At 40.4% G+C, this 22,284-nt stretch overlaps 1 protein-coding gene across 1 annotated transcript in view; it reads left to right on the top strand.

Annotated features, from left to right (window-relative positions):
• The window catches only part of sash1b (SAM and SH3 domain containing 1b), a 46,001-nt gene continuing 23,717 nt past the window's right edge, over positions 1-22,284 (top strand). The window contains exon 1 of the mRNA XM_041061483.1: positions 1-486. Coding sequence (XP_040917417.1) covers positions 1-486 — 486 coding nt within the window. The remainder of the gene's footprint in view (positions 487-22,284) is intronic.

Below are 22,284 nucleotides of genomic sequence, written 5' to 3'. Positions count from 1 at the left end.
ATGAGCCAGGGGCCAAATCTCGTCCTTGAGTGGCTGTCAAAGCTCCATCTGGCCCAGTATGTGGAGTCGTTCATCGACAACGGGTACGATGATTTGGAGGTTTGTAAGCAGATCGGTGAACCAGACCTGGATGCCATAGGTGTCTGCATTCAGTATCACAGACACAGGCTGCTCACGGCAGTGCAGAGGCTAAAAGAGGAGCACAGCAGAGAAGCACCGGGCTACTATTTCACCTTGGAACCTCTGGATGCCTCTACGTGCCACAACACTTCACACACGAACAGAGGAGAGGAGGACTTCAGGACACTGAGGTCACACGCACAGACCAAAGGAATACACCAGGCCTCCTGTCCTGGAAACCACAATCTGAGAGTCACAGATTGTAATGACTTTGTGACGTATCCCAAACTGAAACTGAAGGTACTGATAAGGGATAAACTTGCTAAAGATGGGATTAACCTGGGCGAAGCACCTTACTCCCATAAGGTAGGCAATTGTTACTACGTTTTTGTTTTTTACAGTATCTTGATACTAAATGCTTGCTCTCCAAGTGCCGTCTCATGGAATTTAATACGCTCACTTTGTTATGTATGTGATGAAGAGTGTGTCAAATTTCTTTGATGGTGCTGACGTCCGAAGATTCTTCTTTATTGCTCCAAGGATGCTTTGGTTTCTCTGGCAAAGGTCTACTGAGACTGAGTGCAGTGTTGTCAAATTTCACTTGCTCTTAATTTGCTCAAAACCCTTTCTTACTGGGCCCAAGTTAATTTAATTAAGTTTAACTTAATAGAGTGAGTGGGTGGAACAGTACCAAGATTTACTGCCTCTTCTGAGCTTCACTGCACATTTAGCGTTATAGTAAAAGTAAGGTAATTTGGATAAGAGCATGCGTAATCCAAATATATTTTAACTATCATCATTTTATGATATTCGCTGCATTCCAGCAGATGTTTTGAACTCATATAGTTTTTGCTATATTCCTAGAATTATTCAGCTTTCAGTGGATGGGCTTGAACTTGAACTTTCACACTTCCAAAATAGGTGCTGAATCCATATTGCTGTAGAATTTAAGCAGATAAAATGCTAAATATGTTGGTAATACTTTTTTCCCCCCATCAGTAACTAAAAAGAGGCTGTTGCTCTTTGAAACCAGGACCAGGGGAGTTCAGATCTCAGAGAGCATCTGTGCTATCAAACACTGCTAATATTTTGGCATAATGTCACGCTCTGGTGCGGCTGTGGCTCAGACCAGGCTGCTTATTAACTGCAAGTTTTGATCTACATGATGTAAGTGTCCTTTAGGAGGATGCTGAACATCAGTTTTTCCCAGTGGGTATACCAGTCTGTTGCAACGTAGCTCATCACCACTGGTGTGTGTATGGATGAATGAGAAGTACATGATGCAGTGTAAATCCCTTTGGATAAACGCACTAAATAACTGCTGCATTAGGAAAAAATGCACCAGAAAATAAAATACTTTAGATTCAGAAATACAGAAAACATCATAGCATCTATTTTAAGTGTTACAGGTTGGATTTCCCCTTTCAGTCAGTCTATGTTTCAGAGTATGTTGGTTGGTAGCTTAGCTGGTAGTGTAAAAAATAAGCCCCATACTTTACAGTTAACGCATAACCAGTGAGTAGGAGTTACAAAAATCCTTTGACCTCTATGGGGGACAATTGATCACTCCGGCACGGTCACGGATGTTTACTCTGGATGACGCATTTACTGTTAGCATGCCATTTTATTTCTGGGGATCTTCTCTGTTCTGCCAACTGTCCAGTCTGCGTTGACTGCAGAGATTGTTAGTTAATGTAATTACAGACAACAGTTATTCCGCTTTGGCCTCGACCACATCCATTCAGTCCATAATACACTCAGCAACTGGTCTGCAGCCAGTCAGATGAAAAGCTGAGTGGCACATTGGGCTTATTCTCAACAATTTGTCGCTATCATTGGAGGGTGTGATTGATGGATTCTGGATTTGCTTATATCACAGAAAACTCATATCTACCATTAGACAATAAATGGTACCCCGGTGCAATGAATCTGTTTCATCTGTATTTTAACAGACAGTCAAAGCAAATCTCTGCTAAGCAGCGCTGTTGGACACCGCCCCAGAATATCTTTACACTTTCAGACCTAAGGCACAGTTTAAGTTCTCAGCAGCTGCACTTAGCCAAGAGAGAACTTGTTCTTTTAATGCACATTCAAACTCGTCTTGGATTTGTCTTTCCTCAGCAGATGCAAGTTTAAAATGCAGCTCAGCAATAATTAATGGATGTGGTCTGAGGGACTAGCGAGTCAGGCGCAGCTTTCCAGTTTGATTGAACTTATGTTTGTATCACAACAAATTAAAGATAATACTGAACTTGTTTTACTTGTGCCTTTACACAAGCTTTCCTGTTGGTTGATCTTGTATAGCTATATGGAAAATTATGCTGTGCTTGTCGTAGTCTGACATATTCTAATGAGGACAGTCTATTTGGAAAAGTTTATTTTATCCCTCTAAAGAGTCATAAGCTTTACAATAGTTGCACTGTACCCATAATGCTGTATGGTTCTGGCCAGCTTCATAGCTACAAGCATATGCTGTTCATGAAAGATTCAGAGGCCACAAACTACTAAGTGCAAAAGCACTTTGTGATTCACCTCCAGCCTTTTTGTAGGTTACAGCCAACACTGGCACAGTTAGATTCAACTAGAAGGATTTCTTAAATTCTGTAGACTTAAAAGCACCACAAGCTCTGGAGTCAGCACAGCCACACTGGGGTTGTAAGGTCATATACAGGGCAAAACCTTAGAATTTTACTGAAAGAGATTTTGTAGTAATGAATAGCTACGCTCATGGTGTGTTTGTTTGTTTGTTAATGCAGCCTCTATAAAGTACAAAAGATCATTTGTTTTAAATTGAATTATGTAGGGATGCACCGAATATTCGGCCACCGAAAACTTTCGTCCGAAAATGGCCTTTCCGGTTTTCGGACGAAACCGGATGTTGTGATGACGCAAGCGAAAACCGCGGCCGGTACGAGCGTCTCTGCAAAGGCCAACATGTCCGCGGTGTGGACGTATTTCAGTAGATCTGAGAAAGACACACGGATGGCGATTTGCAAAACACGTAATGTCGACGTTTCAAGAGGGGGCGCATCTGCAAAGAATTTCTCCACGTCGGGTTTAATTTATCACCTGAAATCCAAACATCTCGATCGCTGTGCTGGATTTTAGAGGAATGCAGCGCAGAAAAGGAAAATCCCTCCGAGCACGCCCACTCCGTCTGTGGCGGACGTTTTTGAAAAGGCAAGGAAGTTTAAAACTTAACTTAAAGCGCTGCAACTCTTGGTGCATTTGTTGTTGTTAAAGACCTACGGTTAACATATGGGCTATGGCAATCTTTGTTTTGATACACTATTATGTTGTAGTCCTACAGCGAAAAGTTTAAAATGCACTTGACTTATATGCGCTTTGTGTTTTTATGAGAGAACATATTTACAATCTTGTTTAATCTGATTTATTCTTTGAAACATTCATATTAATTTATGTAATCGCAATGCGTTGCAATTTTCGTGAGGTTAGTACACAGTCAGCCATAAATGCAATAGTAATTGGCATAATCATTTCTTTCGGCGTTTCGGTTTTCGGCCTTGGTTTCCTCATTTTCGGTTTTGGCTTAGAATTTTCATTTCGGTGCATCCCTAGAATTATGTCATCCTCTTATATCTATTGATGTTGGCATGCTAACCAGCTGGCCTTGGCCCATTCTGTCTCATAATACCACTTTCTACCTCAAGAGGCAATAGTGAGGATAGTGGGTCCTGTGTCTAACCTCAGTCCAACATGAGAGGATGAGGAAGTAGTAACTGCGAGCATGCTTATAAACCTGTGTTGCAGCTATCCACTCTCTGGGACATTCCTTCACTGTTTCCTCAAACTCAGCTATTGATGCTGCTGCTCCAGCTGCTCTCCCTTTCCCTCATGTTCCTCAACCTATCATGGATCGTCCTCTACTCTTGCCACTACTGCGTTGTCCCTGTCTGTCTTACTGGGGAGAGTGGGTGTGAAATCGTCAGCGTCCGTCAAAGCAGCCTACCAGTCACATAATCAGATTGCAAGGTAAACCTGTGTGGACAACATTATTCCCCAATCTATGCAGATTTGGCAACGTGTCAGCAACTGCCCTATGGTGAGGGCAGATTTATTCAAGCTGACGTTGATCCTTTTCAGTACTTACATTATAAAAACATACATGATCATTTCATTCATTTATAGTGTGAATGTTGAGTACAAGCTTGATTTGGAGCAGCTCGTCAGCGAAGAGTTGATTTAAAACAGGTCAGACTCGTTGGCTCTCTGTGATCACAGCATTTTGGAGCAGTTCGGCCTTTCAGGTTCCTCAGATTTAGTCCATTAAACAGTTGCAGAATGCAGGTATGTAGGCCAGTACGGCCCATTCTCTCACCAGGAATAGCATAGAGCACCTTCAGGCTAAGTCCAGCTCTGCCAGCAATACTTCTTTGCTTAAATTTATATATTTATATATAATATATTAACATTAATATGTTATCAAAATTGTGATTTTCGAGTAGATATTGTCTGGAATTTTGGTTATTATGATATAATTCAAAATGAAACATAATTACTTGAAATCCCAGCTTCAGAGACCTCAAACTACAATTCAAAATGCTGTTAAGTGATGTTATCATGGCCACGTCACAAAAAAGTCTGTGTTGTGTCACATTCCGACAGGTTTGGTTTTCACACCACACAAATGAATGGAAAGCTCTGGCAATGACCTTTTCTAGAAGAATGAAGAACTTTTAAGACTCTTATGCACTTTATTATACCATAGAAACTCTCTATATTGCACTGTGTTGCCAAATGCATATGAAGTCAATGTTGTACCATACCATCACTATCTTTACATTTGTGACATTGGCCTTGATAGAATTTGATCTAGATGGGATCAAACAACAGCATGCTTGTCCTCAGATCGTATACTGTCTGCGGTATAGGAACTGTAGTGGTTTTGATCTATAGTCCCACAATGCCTCTGCCAATCACTCAGCGTTTGACATTGCAATCAATTGCCAATGAGCAATGTGCTTTTCTGAGTATTCAGCATGCATGACTAGTTCACACAGACCCGCAGGACCCGTTAGTGATTTTGAGAGAGAGGGGGAAAAAAAAGTAAGAGACTTAAACACTGGCACCACTAAAACAAAAATTCCCAAGACATTGTTATGAACCATGTTACGAGCTTCTTTCTCCCCAAGGTAGAAACTAAAGAAATAAACATTTCACAGCCAGATGTTGCTTCGGTGTAGCTGTAACAATTTTGTCATCACATTTTGCAGTCTAGTATTTTGCTCTTATAACATGACTGGGCCAAACCTAGATTGGCCTGGTCATGCTATAACACTAACTTCAGTTATGAATTTGAAGGTAAATTCAAATCATTATACACATCGTTGTATGTTGATTTTAACTTTGGTTGTTAACTTCAGCCAGAGCACATCAAGATGATTGAGACGCTTTCTAGTCATGCATCAAATGATGAGCTTTCTCATTTGACAGCAAAGCATACGCTGTATTGTTCATCACACTCAGACCCTGTTTGTAGGATTCCCTTTATAGCTGTCTAACAATGGGCTTCAACTCCCCAGAAGGCCTCATTTCAGTGTCTGGCCTGAAAAACATCCTCAGAATGGGGAACAAATCTTAGTTGTTCAGAAGATTTCCCTGTGTTGCTCTGCCAGAGGATCAGAGAACAAGCAAAACCAGCAGGCCCCCTTTGACCGAAGAAAAGCCAGTGTGAATAGAGCCTGGCAAAATACAAGCTCTGCAGCAGCTGACAGCTGTCTCTGCTTTTGTCACTGTAAAATGGAGACTGAATAGAACTGTTTTCGTTGAACAAATTTGGTTTTACAACACCATCGCCGATTTTACTGTGAGGGCACAAAGGACCTGTAAATAAAGGAGAGAAGTGGTTTTGTAGTTTTATGGTTGATATCATGAATACATTTTCTTTCTTTTTACCTCAGTCATTCATATGTGTTGTAACTGTGTGGAGCTGGGCAGCTTGTGCATGAGTTTGTGTTTGAATTTGTGATTTTCTCTCTGTATGTGTTAGCCCTGTAAGAGATGGTCGACCTGTGATGTACACCTGATGAAAGCTTTTGGCCAGATATGAGGTAAATGAAGTCAGCTGGAGACTCCTTATATTGGTGCTGGTAAATTTTTAGGTTATCACCCAAGTTTTCAGTTTGTAAGCTGAGTGATTTCCACTATACTCAGGCATTATTCTCCTTAGCTTTATGATCTGCTAGAAACACTTTCACCTTTTGATTACATACAAACAGGGAAAGCCTAACATATTGTTGGGCATGTTAGAGTGGGTGTAAAAATCAACATCATATATTCGTATTTGGTCGTGTTGCAGTATTATCCTCTGTTAGCGAATCCTTTATCCATTACCAGTCTTCTTGTTTATCATGTAGTGTACTGTAGTGTAGGCCTACTTATGGTCTTTATTCATGTTATGTCAGTATAGATTAGGTCAAACCAGTGGGCCATTACAGGAATATTGCTGGATTATTGCACTGATGGTGCTGTTGGGGTGGGGGGCGTTGAATAGTACTGCGCAGAGCACTCAAAGGCTTAACATGTCATGAACATGCTTGTCGCTTATAGTTTGGGATTCAGTAAATTCCTGTCCGGCTTGTTACCCATGCAGTGACCTGTCGTCCCCTCCTGAAGATGCAGCATGTATGAAAAACAGGACCGTACAAGGATTGCTGTCATTGTACCAGCACATATTCAGCCACTCCACATTACATCACCGCTGAGGGATATCAGAGGTGCATATGTTGTTCACACAGGAGAATACTGTGCTATGTATAATGTAAACCCCCTTGTTAAGCAGGGCATAATCACTGACCTATATTTATGAATTTAAGATTAGAATTGTCCAGGGTCAGCGAACTGGAGGTTAAGGACAGAAGTAGCTAGTCACTCATTGTTCTGTATATATTCTGTATATTTTACAGTGTATAAGCTCAAGAAGGGAGGGTTTTTATTTTTATTTTTTTCTTTGAAATAATCTGTGTAGTTGTTTTGTGTAAACATTTCCCTTAAGCAGCCCAGCTATTGAAACACTCCTCAGTCTCCAACCTTTACCTCTCCGTTGCCTGAGCTATTGTATAACAATGCTAAGTAGGTCTTTGAAACTATGTGGCGCTCTCTGAATTTAAATCACTGTGTGGTAGAGAAAGCCTCATTTGCTTTGTGGCAGACACACGCGAGAGGGAGTTGAACTGAGAGGGGAAGTCTGCATCAGAGACAAGCACCGAGCCCAGCACTGAATGCTTTGGACTGCTGTCCTTAATGACACAATCTGCCCTGTCTGGGACTGAACTATCAGCCTTCTGTTAACAGTATCGTATTGGCATGTCGGGCAGTAAATAGTGTCAAATCTATTTCATACCACCGTATGACACATGTCCCCCGAGAACGTGTAAAGCAGCAGCAAATGTTGACAGTCAGAGCTGTTTTTGGTAGTGATTAAGACTTAAAGCAACATTATGCAACTATTTCACCTACAGTGGTTCTTGTACTGGGGGCCAGTATGAGCTGGCTCAGTATTCACAGTACAGACATCATGGCAGAGGCTAAGAGACTAGCTCCTAGCATCTAAATTTTAGCACGCAACTGCCGTGGGTTAAGATGTTTTTGGTCTATCAGACAAGCCGAATGTTGACTTGACATGCGTGGATCGCGTGATTGCTGGTTTGTACTGGGATGATGATTTTGTGTTTGTTGCTTGAGTGATTGATAGACTTTGTTTTGTGTGCATGAGCTCTTAGCTTCTAGGGGTATGCTGTCTCTGGTACCCTTAACCGCACAGGCTCAGAGGCCAGCAGAATTTAATGCCCCAGCGTCCTTTAATTACCACTTGTGGCTAAAGAAGCCTCTGTTGCCACTGCTCAGCAAAAGTTATATGGTCTTACTTTAAGTTGTCTGAGTTCTTATGACATTACAAGTAAAAAATACCTCATTCACTTGACTTGATAAATGTAAATCTTTGCCGTGGACCTGGTATGGATCTGTGAGTGTGAAGATGTTTCCTGAGTGTTTCCTTTGCCCTAACCCTCCTCTCTGACAGTGTCATGTCACCACCAGGCACTTGAAAGGTCTTTGAGCCTCTCTACGTTGACCTTGTTCATGTTCCATTACAAGGGTCTAACTATGCTCTCTGCTGGGCTATTTTTACCACATGTGCAAGATGGGCCATTTCAGCAGGGTTAGCAAGTATTTTCAGTCAGTCAAGCAGATGAACATACTAAGCTAAAGGTAAAGAGCTCCTCCTTCAAAGAGAGGCACCGTCACTCTAATGCAGTTATATTTCTTTGGTGATTTATTTATGCGATAGGTTTTGTGTTTTGCATGATTGGATATAATGAATGGGTACATTGTAAAGGCTTTATCAGTTCAAGACCAAAGGGTTTTGGTTATACGAAACAGCTTTTTAGTTATGAGGGCCAATTCATTCATAAATAGAAATTCACCTACGCTATTTGAGTTTTTATTGGAACAGAGGTTTAAACTTAAATAGAATTTCTTTTTCAGCAAACATTTATCGTGTTAATTAAAATGTAACCCAGCGGATTATCGTATAAAGAGACATAATTTACTATTTCCTTTATCATTTACTTGATTCACTGCTAAAGACTGCTTACATCTGCCTCTTATTACTAAATGTTTTGTCAAGATTCATTAAACCAACACCGAGACCAACAAAAGCCTAACTAAACTGTCTAGACACCCTCAGGCAATCAGTAATCCATCATGACTTGTACATCTGAAACACATTTTTGCGTGCCAGTAAAAGGGACTTCGCTTTTTTCATTCATCATTAGAGATACATCAATCTATTAGTCCTGTATTTCTTTTTGAAATATAGGTCATATATGGATTGCAGCTTACAGTTTGTCTGCGTGCTCAGACTCTCTCTGGACATTAGCGCTTATCCCACATGGCACATATTGATACTGTGACTCACTGTAATTCAGTGCATTAAGCAAAGGTATCATAAAAACGATGTGGTATTGGTATCTGTTTTTTTTTTCCCATATGAACACAGTGAATGAAATTGTTGGCCGGATCACTTCCCTTAAGCTGTTACAGGTCTCTGAACCTGGGCTTTATAGTAATGCTATTCATCTTAGTGCGGCGCTGCCTTTTTATGGGTTGTGCAGCTGTTGAGCTACTGAATTTTGAATTAAATCTACCACTGCTCGCTACTGTCGAGTGCATCCGTGTGGTTAAAAGAAACATTGTGAGTCGCATGCCTTGCTGTGATAACATCCCCCAGGTTGTCTTAAAATCTGGTCACAGGCATGTAAGGTAAGATATAATATATATGGATTTATAAAGTGATCAGAACTGTCTGGGACTTTTCATTCTATGAATGGATGAACAATTTAAAGAAAGGAGACTAATCCAAGTCGCAGATATATGAGGACTCTCTCATGAATCTAAGTGAATTTCCTTCCCCTCCCCCACCCTCTCCCCCCGCCCCCACAAACACAGAAGATTCAATGTTGCCCGCAGCTCATTCAAAATGCAGAAGAATGAAAATAAAGGAGACGACACACTGTAGTGCACATATCAAATCTCTGCAGATGTTTGGCAGTTGGCTTTAGAATTCATTCAGCGTTTTTTGCAGGTCAATTAAGAACTCAACATCCCGTAATACCAAAATACTTCCTGAATCATGCCTGTTTGGTAGACATGAGCCCACTACGTCTGTCAGGTTGTCTGGCAGTTCTGTGTTGTTGTTTTTTTTATACTATTCCCAGGTCAAAGTCTAAAACAGTAGAAGCAGCGTTGAGATCTGTCTGCTGCCATAGCGTCCTGTCAGATTACCTGCGAGACTCCAGACAGTCAATTTTTAATTGAAAAACAAGCGTTGAAGTTTTTTTTATCAAGTTAAAGTTTAATCAGTTGCATGTCTAGTGGTCTCTCCATCCTGTGGCCAATTCTCTTTTTGTTCTTTTGTTCTGTTACCATCTCCACAAACTCAGTTTTAGCTCGCCAAGTTTTAGGCATGCAAGTCTGCTTTGAAGCAGAAGACTTTTGTTTCAGGTGGCCTACAACGATTGTGCGAAGATGAACATGGAATGAAGTGCACACATTTTACTTTCCATTAAATTTTAATCTTAAGCTCTGTGTTCCAGCTCTCTTGGAGGCATTCATAAATCAGGCAGGATGTTTCTGCTTTCTGACTCGTTTGGTGAAGAGTTAACCTTTTGAACTTAGTTTTTGTGTGGAAACACCCTCTGAAAGCTGAGTGAGCATGGTAGTTACAGCTGAGACCGCACCAACCAGTGAATTATGGAGAGTTGCCTACATGATGACTACAAGAAGGTCCATATTTTAAATTTGAATTGAACCTTACATTTTAGATTTGTCTCATCCCTGACCACTTCAAGACCAACTAAATCACCAGCAGGTTTAATTTGGGGCGGTTCCCACTGACGATGTCGTGTCAGGCAACAGTGAGAAAAGCAGAAAATATCACAAGGCTTTGCAAGTCTAGAAAAGATCTTCTTATGTTGTATTTTGACGCTCACAGCCAGTGCATCTTCACACTGAAACCCTGTCTAGGACTGCGTATCACTCAAAATTTTTGGCCAGTACCTTGACTTCGATACCAGTTCCTGAACAATACTATTTTTTCAATACCAGTTTTGTAAAATCCATTTTAACAAAAAGAAACTTACATTGGTGGTGGAGATCTTGGAGGAAGTTCTGTAACGTTAGACAGACTTGAACGCTGAGATGAAGACGGCTGTGGTCCGTTCCTTTTGCCACGCTACTACATGTGACGTATTCAGCCATCATATTGTTATTGTTTATAATCAAGTGTTGCGTTTCTTTATGCTCATGCTACTCTACTTGTGCTGATATTTCTTTATATGTATATACTTCTTATATACAACACAATACAATACACTATACAAGATAAGAAGAATCAGACCTGGTTCAGTATGCCACCCAGCTCTTGGTACGGACCATGGTTATCTCTCGCCTCGACTGCTGCAATGCCCTTCCAGCGGGCCTCCTTTCACGCACCGTGAAACCCTCACAGATGGTCCAGAATGCATTGGCGCGTCTGGTTTTCAATCAGCCTGAAAGGGCACATGTCACTCTGCTGTTCCTTGAGCTCCACTGGCTACCCATGGCCGCCTGAATCAAATTCAAGTCACTAATATTTGCCTACAGAGTGACTTCTGGGTCTGCACCCATCTATTTGAACTGAATAATACAGGGTTATGCTCCTTCTCGGCCACTGCGTTCCCCCAGGGAACATCGTCTGGCATTGCCATCCCTGCACACAAGGCAGTCATGGTCCAGACTGTTCTCGTTTGTGGTTCCCCGGTGGTGGAACAAGCTATCTCAGGTGTCCCTCTCTAGCACCAAGAACCTCTTGAAGGCTGATCTCTTCTGAGAGCACTTCCCCTCCTAACCCTTCTAACATCCTAACATGCCTAACTGGGAACTGGATAAAAGCGTCTGGCAAATGAGTAAATGTAAATATACGTATATGGTCAGTGTAACACTTCCATGTTTTGACTTTAGTGGCTTACAGTGAATCTCGAGCTTTCAGTCCATCTGTTCGACATTTTTTCCCATTAGTGACTTGGCCCTGTAGGCCCAAGGGATTAGACTAACTCCATTGTTCCAGCTTGTGCAGTGTACTATGACATGACATGTATCTGTCTAAGTCAGAGTTGATCATTTTTGGCTGTTCTCTGCATGTGCTTTTGTACACTGGGTGTTACATAGCATCTGGTGATAAAGGGATCAAATGAAAAACAAACAAATCGAAACTAGAGACGATATTGTGATGGGAGCACACCAGCCGTGACGCCCGTCAACATTTTGCCATGATGACACACACACTCACAGACTCACAAGGTGAGTGATATATGTAATTGTTCTAAGATTTTGTATCCTTGTATCTGACTGTCTTGTTTATGAAAACCTGTTTTTAAATGAAGGACATTTTGTGTTATGTTTCATACTACTGTGCAAAGGGCAGTGGGAATACACCTTGCATACTGTGTGAAGAGTGCACCAGTTCACACATTAGTTCTAGTTTATCCAGTGACCACCGGTTTGTTGTAGCAGCTTCCCCACAGAGCCTGCTGCTGTTTCCATCCACTGGTAGTCTGCACTACAGGAGTTCACGGCTTGGTCTCCATCCAGCTGTGTGGTATTGGTTAGAGCCGTGTAAGGTTTACCCATGCAAGCGAGATTTCATACCATTAAAAACAGCAGCACATGACCTTTCAGGGAGGCCATGAGCGTTTATATAGAAAAGAAGCCAATGGTCACACTCCTGTAGTGCACTGAATGTTGTATCTTCAGATTATGACCCACTTTCTGCTCCTCTTCTTCTTGACGGCAGCTAAGACCCTCCTTCCTTATGAATTTCGTATGACAAGGCAACTGACACTATTTCACAGAATAAACCACAACAATCTGTAATCTGAGCTGCTTCCCTGGTGATCCATTTGCATAGAATATGGTAATTCTTGTATTCACTGCCATGTGAAATTAAGAGGATGTGATTGTTAAATTCATCCCCATTATCCCGCATTTTATTTCCTGAGAATATTTAATGCGCCTAATGTCACCCTGTCAGCATACATAATGTATTCACTCCAAGAAATCCATGTGAAATGGAGCAGCTATATTGTGTTTCTGTTTGTTTTGCCTCGGGTTCACCTATTAGCCTCTTTTTTTCAGTCTCAGTGTATTATCATACGCTCCTGTGAACTGTAAAATCATCATTTGTTGTGAAAGGTAAAAAGGAAATGCTGTGGCAAATAATTGTCACTGTTTAGATTTTTTTTTTTTTTTTTGTCTTGAATTTTTTTTTTTACATGATATAGTAAGAAAAAAAGCCATTTGCAGCAATTATTGTATTGATTTTGACTTTGTTTTTGCTAATGATAAAGCTTGATGGATTTTATTGTAAAGATTGTATTTTCTATGCATATTTTATCCAAATGTCTCCTCTGTATAGACCTCGGCTAGAAACCTGAGCTTGCAAAAGAAAGCCCTAACGACCCAGTAATGTTCTGAAAGTAGGAAATACAAGTGAAATCCACTAGACTGACTGCATTAATGCTTATGTAAGTCAAGTCTTATACAGAAAGCATCGGAAATCATGAACTGCCTCAGTAGCATCTTTCAGAAAACGTCTGATCCACTGACTTCAGGTTGCAGGATTATATACCCATTAGCTACATCAGACCACTGAGTAAACTCAGTTTTAATTCATTCCACATTTAAAACCTGTGAAACTCTAACATACACCGTCTAATCCTCATTAGCTGCCAGGGGGCCAAGGTGCTTTTTACTGTTAAAAAGTAAGAACTGTAAGACAAATTGGTCTGTAAAGGACAAGTTTTGCAGTCAGTCCCCTGAAGCCTCCTTATACCCAACCAGACTGAAGTGCTAGACAGGACGATCAACCTCCACACCCCAGCCCCAGAAAGACACTGAAAAAAAGCTCCTGAAAGCTTAAGTAAATATTGTCATTTCATGTTACATCAGTCTCGCGGGGAATGTGTGACCTCCCTCTGTCATGCTCGAGGTCAAGCACTTATTGAAGAGTCAGTATGAAACACTTAGTAAAGTTGATGACTACACTTTTTGCAACTTGCAGCTGTTGGTAGTGGGAGTAAATCTACATTTTGTTAGCACGAAAGAACATTTACTAGTCACTTGTGTTTAACATGTGGCTCGTGAATCTTGAAATAAGTGTCTAAACTTTGCATCCAGCTTGTCTCTGATCCTTGTAGTGGCTCTCCAAGGACAATGTTGGCTCTATTCTGTTTGGATGCCATTAATAGTTTGCTGTCATTGTTTTTGGTGACTTGTCTTGTCTGTTATCCAGATTTAACCAGGCAACAAAAATTTGTCTTTGTCTTCTTCTCATCAGTCTCGTCAAGTGCTTCCAAGCTGCATACTGTATCTTTTACATCTTATCTAAACGCATGTGGCAGCTCTTTAAATAATGGATAGCAATGTCCTGCCTCAGTCACAGTGAAGAAGCCTGCTCCTCTAAAAAAGCTTCTGACGAGCAGGCCGTGCCTTCAGGGGAAGTAGATGACAGCGAGTGGAGATCTTTGGTGTGATAGTTCATGTGTACTGTATGACTATGATGTGTCCCTGAGGTGAACACTGGGAAGCCAAGGTAAAGTGATAGTGCTGTAAAAGTATGTTTCTGAGACCATTAGGGTGGGTGTTGTGTTATCAACTGAAAGAATCAGGGCAAACGAAATTGTTGCACTCTGTGAGACTACGCATATCCACATGAGAAGAAATGCCTGTGGTGAAATATTGATTGTCACTTTTTATATCTCTACAGGACACTGCTGCAGTTTTGGGTCTGAAGGCTTTAGTGAGTTTCCTCTATGTATTTGTTGAGAACCAGCAAAGTTGGTGGTGGTTGCATTTCTCCTCTGTGGTGCCTGTCCGATTGTGTAGTCGTGGCGGGGCTGGACGGTTTCATAGTGCTGTTCTCTTTTGCTTACATTCATACGTCTCACTGTTTATTGTAGAGTCTTAGTTGGGAGGGCTTAGTGAAAGGGTTGTTGCTGTTGGTATGCTTAGTCTTTAATCTTACGGTAGGACCATGTGTGTGTGTTGGGGGGTTACCAACTGTCAATGCTATGTAAAAGCTTAAAATATAAAAGGCTGAATAGGTCACTTCAGCACTAAAACACAGTTCAGTTAAAGTTATTGTGCTATTGTGTTGGAGTTTGACCCAAAGTAGATCTCAGACTAACCACAACAGACAAAATACTATCAAGAGAGATGTAAAGCTTCCTCTATAAGCTGTGTACTGTAACCTCAAACATCCAACTAATTATTGAATAACCATTCATTAGTGGCAAGTCCAAGTCAAAATACACATAAACTGGGACCAAGAAATCACAGAAGTGTTCAAATAAACTGGACAAAAGTTCTACAGACCTGAGGGTGTGTCATGTGTTTACCAAGCAGATGAAACTGTATAAAGCTAACATGCTTATAGTAAGACAACAGTGACACTTCATTGAGTGTCTAGGCTCCAGGCATCTGCATCATCCCAATTCACCTTTTGGGTTATGTCCATCTAGTCACTAGGTATTACGCTGTGTGTTGATTCCCTAAATCCCGCAGAGGCTGTGTTGGAGTTGTGTTTTAATAAAGGACAGTAAAGGACAGACTACACAGTAGCCAGGCAGCAAACCCCCCCCAAAAAGCCAGACAGACTATGAATGTTATAAACATCATCTGGCGTTTGTGCCGAGTGGCTTAGTGAAATGTTAAATGAGATGTATTATGCTAGAATCAACCCATACTGCTTAGCACTCAAGTGGGCCAAACATGGTAGCTTGCGTAAATCCCCTTTTCCCCACTGCAAACACAGTGACATTATATAGCTTATGTCTACAGAATTTGTTATTTTACGCTACTGGAGGAATTAATCAGTTCCAGAAGTCCATGTTACTGCTTAGTTTCGGGGTCGCCCTGTCTTTCAATAAATTAGTATTCATTTACATTTTGTGAATAATTGGGAGTTGTAGGCAGCACCAAGAGAAGATATTAAAGGCTCTGATTAAACTCTGTGTTATCCATTTTAAAACTGCAGCGATGTTCAAGCAAGGGTGGAATTAAACGGCTCTATTCAATCAATTACCATTTGATTAGGGAATTCCCACTGGCACAGTTATGTCAGTCCCATTCAGTTTGGAGCTCAGAAATTGTTTGTTTGCCCTTATTAGAATTTTTTTCCATATAGGAGTCAGGACAAAAATGGAAATCTACATTTTCTAATAGGATAAAGTCACAGTGTGTGAACCTGTTAATGCCTCTTTGATTGCGCCTCTCCACTGTTTGCTGTTTTATAATGACTTCCTCGATAATTGTTTATTGAAATACAATGCTTTTAACAGCATGAACGGCTATTTTAATTATTCATGCTTTAATTGACTAAGCCATGTTCCCGAGTGTTTTAGCCACATTTACATGTATATGACTTTGTTCTTCCTACATTATTGACCTTGTAATTGGGAAAACAGATGACATTTGATACTGTATTTGAATAAATGGACAAAACAGTGAGTTTCGCTGGAATTATTTATCAGAACTATGGATATCACTTGCAGCTGCATGCTCAGAATCATACTTAGAAGGCTTTGTCAACTCCTTCTGATGCAGCAAAACATCCGTGTTTTATTTTTGTCAAATGGGGTGAGATGACCTTTTTTTTGTATTGACGTCTCACATTCACTACACATCCCTGCAGGGTATGACTTTTGTCAGAACATCCACCATTGTTTTTATGTCCAAACTTACACACCAGGGGCATAGTGATGCATGTCATTAAGGGTTGACACATAAACACTAATCATATGTTTACAAGCAAACATCCCCAAGGCTTAATCTCACATTGCTTCCAAAGTTTATTTCTGGATAATGAAACGGGATATGGGTTTAATACAGCATGACATTATTTAATGACTGTTTATTCCTCTTCCTTTTTTTTTTTTAACCAAAAATACATTGTTGTGTAATGTCAGGGTCCTGGAGTGCAGAGGGTTAGATATTTCTATATTCAACCACTCACTTACATTATAACATCCTCGTCAACTTAAATCGAATTGTATACCTCCTTTGGCCAGAAGAGCTTCACTTTGAGAAGTGCAGAGAATTTCCTCCTGAGTTTAATCCTATATTGTGTCCATTAAGAAGCGTGTGTGTGGTCATATGTCACGGAGAATGCATTATGGAGAGACTGCATTCGCAAAGCAAGTGATTGACCTTGATGTGTGATGTGATAATGTCATATAGAACCAGGGGACGAGGCGTTGCAGTGTTCCTTTCCATATACAGTATCTTGACTTGCTTCTGCTCTAATGCGTAGGGAATAATGTGCATCATGGTAGTGCATCATCTTGAAACAATATATATAGGGCATGTTGAGTAAAGATCACTGAGTAAAGTCACATCATCTTAAGTCAGATATTGACGCGACCTTTGTTTATGAAAAGAGTCAGTTCACCCAGACAACAGAGAACAGTAGATGCAGTCATGTATATAGATTCAGTTTTACTTGCCAAGGTAGGTAGGAAGGTGTACAATTCTTGGAAAATTGCAACAGCTTGTCTTTCTAACAACAATGTGCGGGTTACACAGGATAATCCATAGACATCACTGCGAATATTCTCATTGTGAAAATGCCTGAGATTAGAAAAAAATAGAAATCTTTTAATTATGATAACAAAATCAATTCTATTAAAACACTTAAAATCCACCATAACCTCTGCGTAACCTCTTACTTATGTAAAGGTACAGAGGGATTTGAATAAGCCCTGCGAGAAGTAATTTGGGATCATACAGCTATTTGGGTCAGTAACGCTTGATTTAATCTACACACACACGGTGTGCCAAAATACACAAACTGTGTGCAAAGAGGTCTCAATACAGAATGCTGGTTTTTCAGTTTGAAATTCTAAGCTGCATTGTGTTTCTTCTTCTACCACAGCTACTATACTACTGTTCAACTACAGTTTGACCCCAGTGCATTTTGGGTAGTCATTAGCTCAATGACACCCTGTAGGCGAAGTGGGTGAGTGTTGGTGAAGTACCTTATGGAGTCTGATCTGGCAGACTGTCAGGAGGCCCATTAGCTACTGCATTCATGACTAACCCTGGTATGTCTTGCTGCCCGCTCTGCTGCAGGCTCCCATAGTCATCCGTCCAGACATGACAGCTGTGGTAGGTACTGAAGCCTGGGGTTCACCTTTGCACTAGCAGGTTTCAGAAGTTGGCATGTCTGCTGGCGTACGCTTGGCTTTCACTGGGATTAGCGCAGACAATCTAAAAAAAATTCCATATGGCACAATGAGGCCAACATAACCACAATGGGACCTCTGGCCCCAAGTCTTGTGGGTTCTAGTTGGGGTGATTCACTAGTGAGAGTAGTAGTAGTAGTGCCTCCAGCTGTGCATCTAATGAATATTAAGATAATATATTTAGAAATGGAGAGATCTGATTCATTAAGATCAGATATGATGATTTTCAGCCTACTACAAACCTCTTCTTGACTATTATCCAAGTAGACAGTTTACATCTTGCAGAAAGTTTCTTAAATGTCACATAATTATTATGTCACTGTTTTGAACCATGCCAAGCTTTTGTTGGCATTTAAATTTTCAGTGAAAAGGTTGTGGATGGTGGCATGGTTTGGAGGTGAACATATTGTCCTCTCTATGGTAGTAAAATGTCACTTTGATTTGGGAAATCACACTGTGACACCATTCAACAATAGCTGAGTGAGGATCTAGGTAAAATACAGCACCAAAAAAAAAAAAATAAAATAATTAAACGCTGTGCTCAGCACAGTTGGTTGCAGGACCTGGGTCAAGTATTGTTGGCAAATAGTTAGAATTTGTTTTAATCTCCTCGGTGTGACAGATGGATGGTGCTTATCCACAGGTCTGGGAAGGGGCCGTCCCAGTGGAGGGAAGTGTCCACATTGCTGAAAGATGTTGTGTTATATTACATATTACATATTAGATATTACATGTTATGTTGAATGAATGCAAATCCAGCCATTTGACCCAGAAAGACTCAAAATACGTCACATCACGTGGAAAACATCATTCACATACAGTTTGTGTAGGCAAAATGGGACTAGTGTGATCATTTCATTAGACTCTTACAGTTCCACTCTTTGACTTGCTGCAGATGTTTGTGGTCACAACTTTGATGGTGAAACCCAGAACAAAGACTTCACACTGTGCAGTTAGATGGAAGTGTTAGAGACCGCTAACAAAATCAGGGTAAAATATCACTGTCTGTGACTTTTTGGTTTTGACAGCATACTTGATGACTCGCAGTTCTCATTGTTATGTTGTTTTTTAATTCCTCAAATGCGTCGCATGACAATGTGAGTTTGAGATGATTCCTAGAAGTAGTCTGTTTTCGCCTCGTGAGCCTGCGTCTGCCTGCAAGCGCAATCTATTTGTGGCTCAAATCCACTGTGTTGAATATTTATCATGCAGATGGGCTTTTATGTTTCATTTTAATGGGCTTAACTGTCTGAACGTTTTACTCTCCTCACTGTGGATCTTTATCACTTGGTCACATAGGTACAACTCGGATGACTTGAACTTTAAAATTTTAGTCTTCAGAGTCTTTCTTAATGAAATGGATCTAAGAAGGGTTCCACAGATCAGCTTGTAAAAAGCACTGGCAGTGGAGTAAGCAAGAGAGAGGTCAGAGCCGCTGACATTTAGCTTTCAGCTTTTTAAAGTTCCTCTCTGGAGCCATCCTCGCAGAAAAATTGATTCAAAGTGCAAGATTTTACATGGATGACATGAGACACAGACAGAACCACACAGGTTCAACCATGGATGTAAATTTGTGAAGTAAAAGATAGCTTCTTGATTTTTGGTTTGGTTCTTCATAGCTCAGCTTTTTACTGCACAGTGGATCACAGAAGGAGTTTTACAGCTAATAATAATAATAATTTTTTAAAAAAAGTTTGTTTTTAGAGGTGATCATTTTCCTTTGTGTTTGTGACCAGTCAGTGTCTCGCATGCATGTAGTGATCGCTGTGCCTGGCTTGTCTTATCATTGTCAAGGTTATATCCATCTGATGGACTGTATCCATTATTCAAGCAGTTTTCTCTTAACGCCTATTAGACATTAATCACATAATGGTTTCCATGGTGGCCAATAAAGCCTTTATGAGAAACGTGACTGTGTTCATCTATTATCTCATTAGCTCTGTAAAATGACATATTTATTTATGGCTTGTCTCCATCTAAGTTTTACATACTGGATATGACGGCGAGGTTTGTGATGATATAGAAATTGTTCTGTTCCTAAGGATCTGCTTCCTTTTGTTCTTTAGAGAAGACAGAACAGCCATCCTGCACTTAAAGTTAACCTCATGTATGATTTACAGTGTGTACATGCTGTCTTGTAGCTCACTGTAGATTACACCATGCCACAGTGTGTCCATAAAAAGTTTTATTCAGACCGCACTGTGGGGGGGTTGGTGTTTTTATATTTATAACGTCATGTACATTGCAAGGAGAAACCTCTTTATTGTTAATAAGAAATCAAATCAATTGCTAAATCTAACATGAAGCAGATGTAAACCATGTCATCTGTGAAGGACAGATTTCTCTGAAAGACAAACATCATTTGCCAGTGGCTGCGGCACTTATCTATCTAAAGCAGCTCTAGTCTGACGTCTGACGTCTTCTTTTAGTTCTTTTGTAAGCTGAAGCTGTCAGTTCTCTTATTCTTCTTACCATGTGATTTCACCTGGAGGACTTCAGTAGGTCTGCGCTGACATCATTGGTAACTTCCTGGAAGCGACTTTATTTGTTTTTTTCCTCCAAAAAAATATGTATGTTGTCCATTATGTGTTTTCTGTGTTTGTCATGGAAAGGAGGATGGTGATCTCATAAAAAAATGTTTTGTGACATGTTATGGTGAATATGCACTCAGCTGCCAGTTGAGTAGATACACCTAGCTAAAACTAATGCAGTTTAATATGGCAGTGCTGCACTAAATCCAATGTCCATGATGGTTATACAGTTTGTGTCAGAACTCTTTGAGAGAGGTGTTGGTTCAACTTGAAGATCAGTTTGGAGGATGCAGCTTGTGGTGCTTTTGAAAACTGTTGTGTTGTACTGGTGAGTGTTTCTGTTGTTAAGGTTACGTTTGCCCTTATAAATGAGATGAACAAAAAAAAAACTGTCAGTTTAATGTGATATAATTACACTAAACTGTACGGTTATTCTGCAGCCTTCAAAGTGACCCTACAGTTATACGCACAGTACATACAATGCTGTATAATGCTAGTAAACTAGATAAATGTGCGGCTCTCTCAGGGCTGTTTTTATTTTTAGGCATTTATTTTCCCTTTTTCATACTTGCAGGCCTCAAAACACCTGAGTGGAAATAATATAGAAAATATTTTTTAACTTGTGATCATCAGACCGAATTCTAATTTTGCCCACTCAGATTTTCCCAAAGGACAGTGTTTGGGCCATTGCAACTGATGAAATCTCTTCCAGTGGATGTCCTCTTTCAATTTTCATACAGCCCTGCGACTGTGAAAAGGTTTGACTTTTATTCTGTTCATCAGTATATAATTACACTCAAACTGCAGCTCTAACAATGACAGCTTGGCCTCCCTCTTGAATCACCTTTTATGCAGCACAGTGACTCAGATTCTGGGCTCCCTTTGAGACGATCACTGACTGTTCAACTGATGAAAATCATTCACACACTGTAAAGCCTTTATGTTAACATCTGAACAACATCTGTGGTTGCTCACCTTCAGAGTGTGAGCTAATGATGCCCAGTGGACAGCGAGCGCCGTAAAATACAGAGTTATTTTCAGCTTCACTGGCAAATCTGGCATCTGTGTCAGTGTCACACATGCATGCCAGATTTCAAACAACCGTGGAAATCCACTCAGGGTTCCACGGAAAGGACTCATGTTTTTAACCATTTTTTTTTAATCTTCAAAGAGGGGGGGGGGGGGTGTGCCTGAAAGCACGACTTCTTACTGTATCTCTCTCTGGAGACAGCAGAGTGCATTACAGTTTATTGTAAAACAAGTGACTGTCTTAATTCAAGCTTTCCTACATTTTCTGAAGTAAATGTATTACTACAATAACAGCTGTACTTACAAATTTAATGAATTATTTACAAATCCCTCAAAAGGTTTAACCTTTTTACATCTAATTTGTAAAAATAGATAGATGTGGACAAATACAACCTGCCCTGAGTAACATTGTTTAGTTTGTACATTAATTTGAGCTTGTTTTGCTGCAACACTGACAGCGTGCCTCATAAACAGCTGCTCACTCATACCTGTAACAGCCAGTCAGTCAGTTGTGTCAGAGGTAGCTGGAGGTGCTGGTCTGTTATGACCTGTTAAATCAATAATTAGTCAGCCTTTCCACAGAGCCTAGGCTTCTTCTTACGTGAGCTTCACATGGATGAACGACTGAAGGGAAATAAAACGTGCTCAGTTGGTCTCTGTGTTAATAGAAAACCAAGACTGCCTTATTGACTTTTCCAACTTTAAGATTCCAAGAAATACAGTTTTTGACGGAGCGGGAAGACATTAATGTGAGTTTTGCATCAGGATGTTGTGCTGGAATTTGGTCGCACCAATACTCCTCCAAA

The sequence above is a fragment of the Toxotes jaculatrix genome, chromosome 17, assembly GCF_017976425.1.
Source record: "Toxotes jaculatrix isolate fToxJac2 chromosome 17, fToxJac2.pri, whole genome shotgun sequence".
Classification (NCBI taxonomy): Eukaryota; Metazoa; Chordata; class Actinopteri; family Toxotidae; genus Toxotes; species Toxotes jaculatrix.
This window is presented reverse-complemented; position numbering and strand designations above follow the sequence as displayed.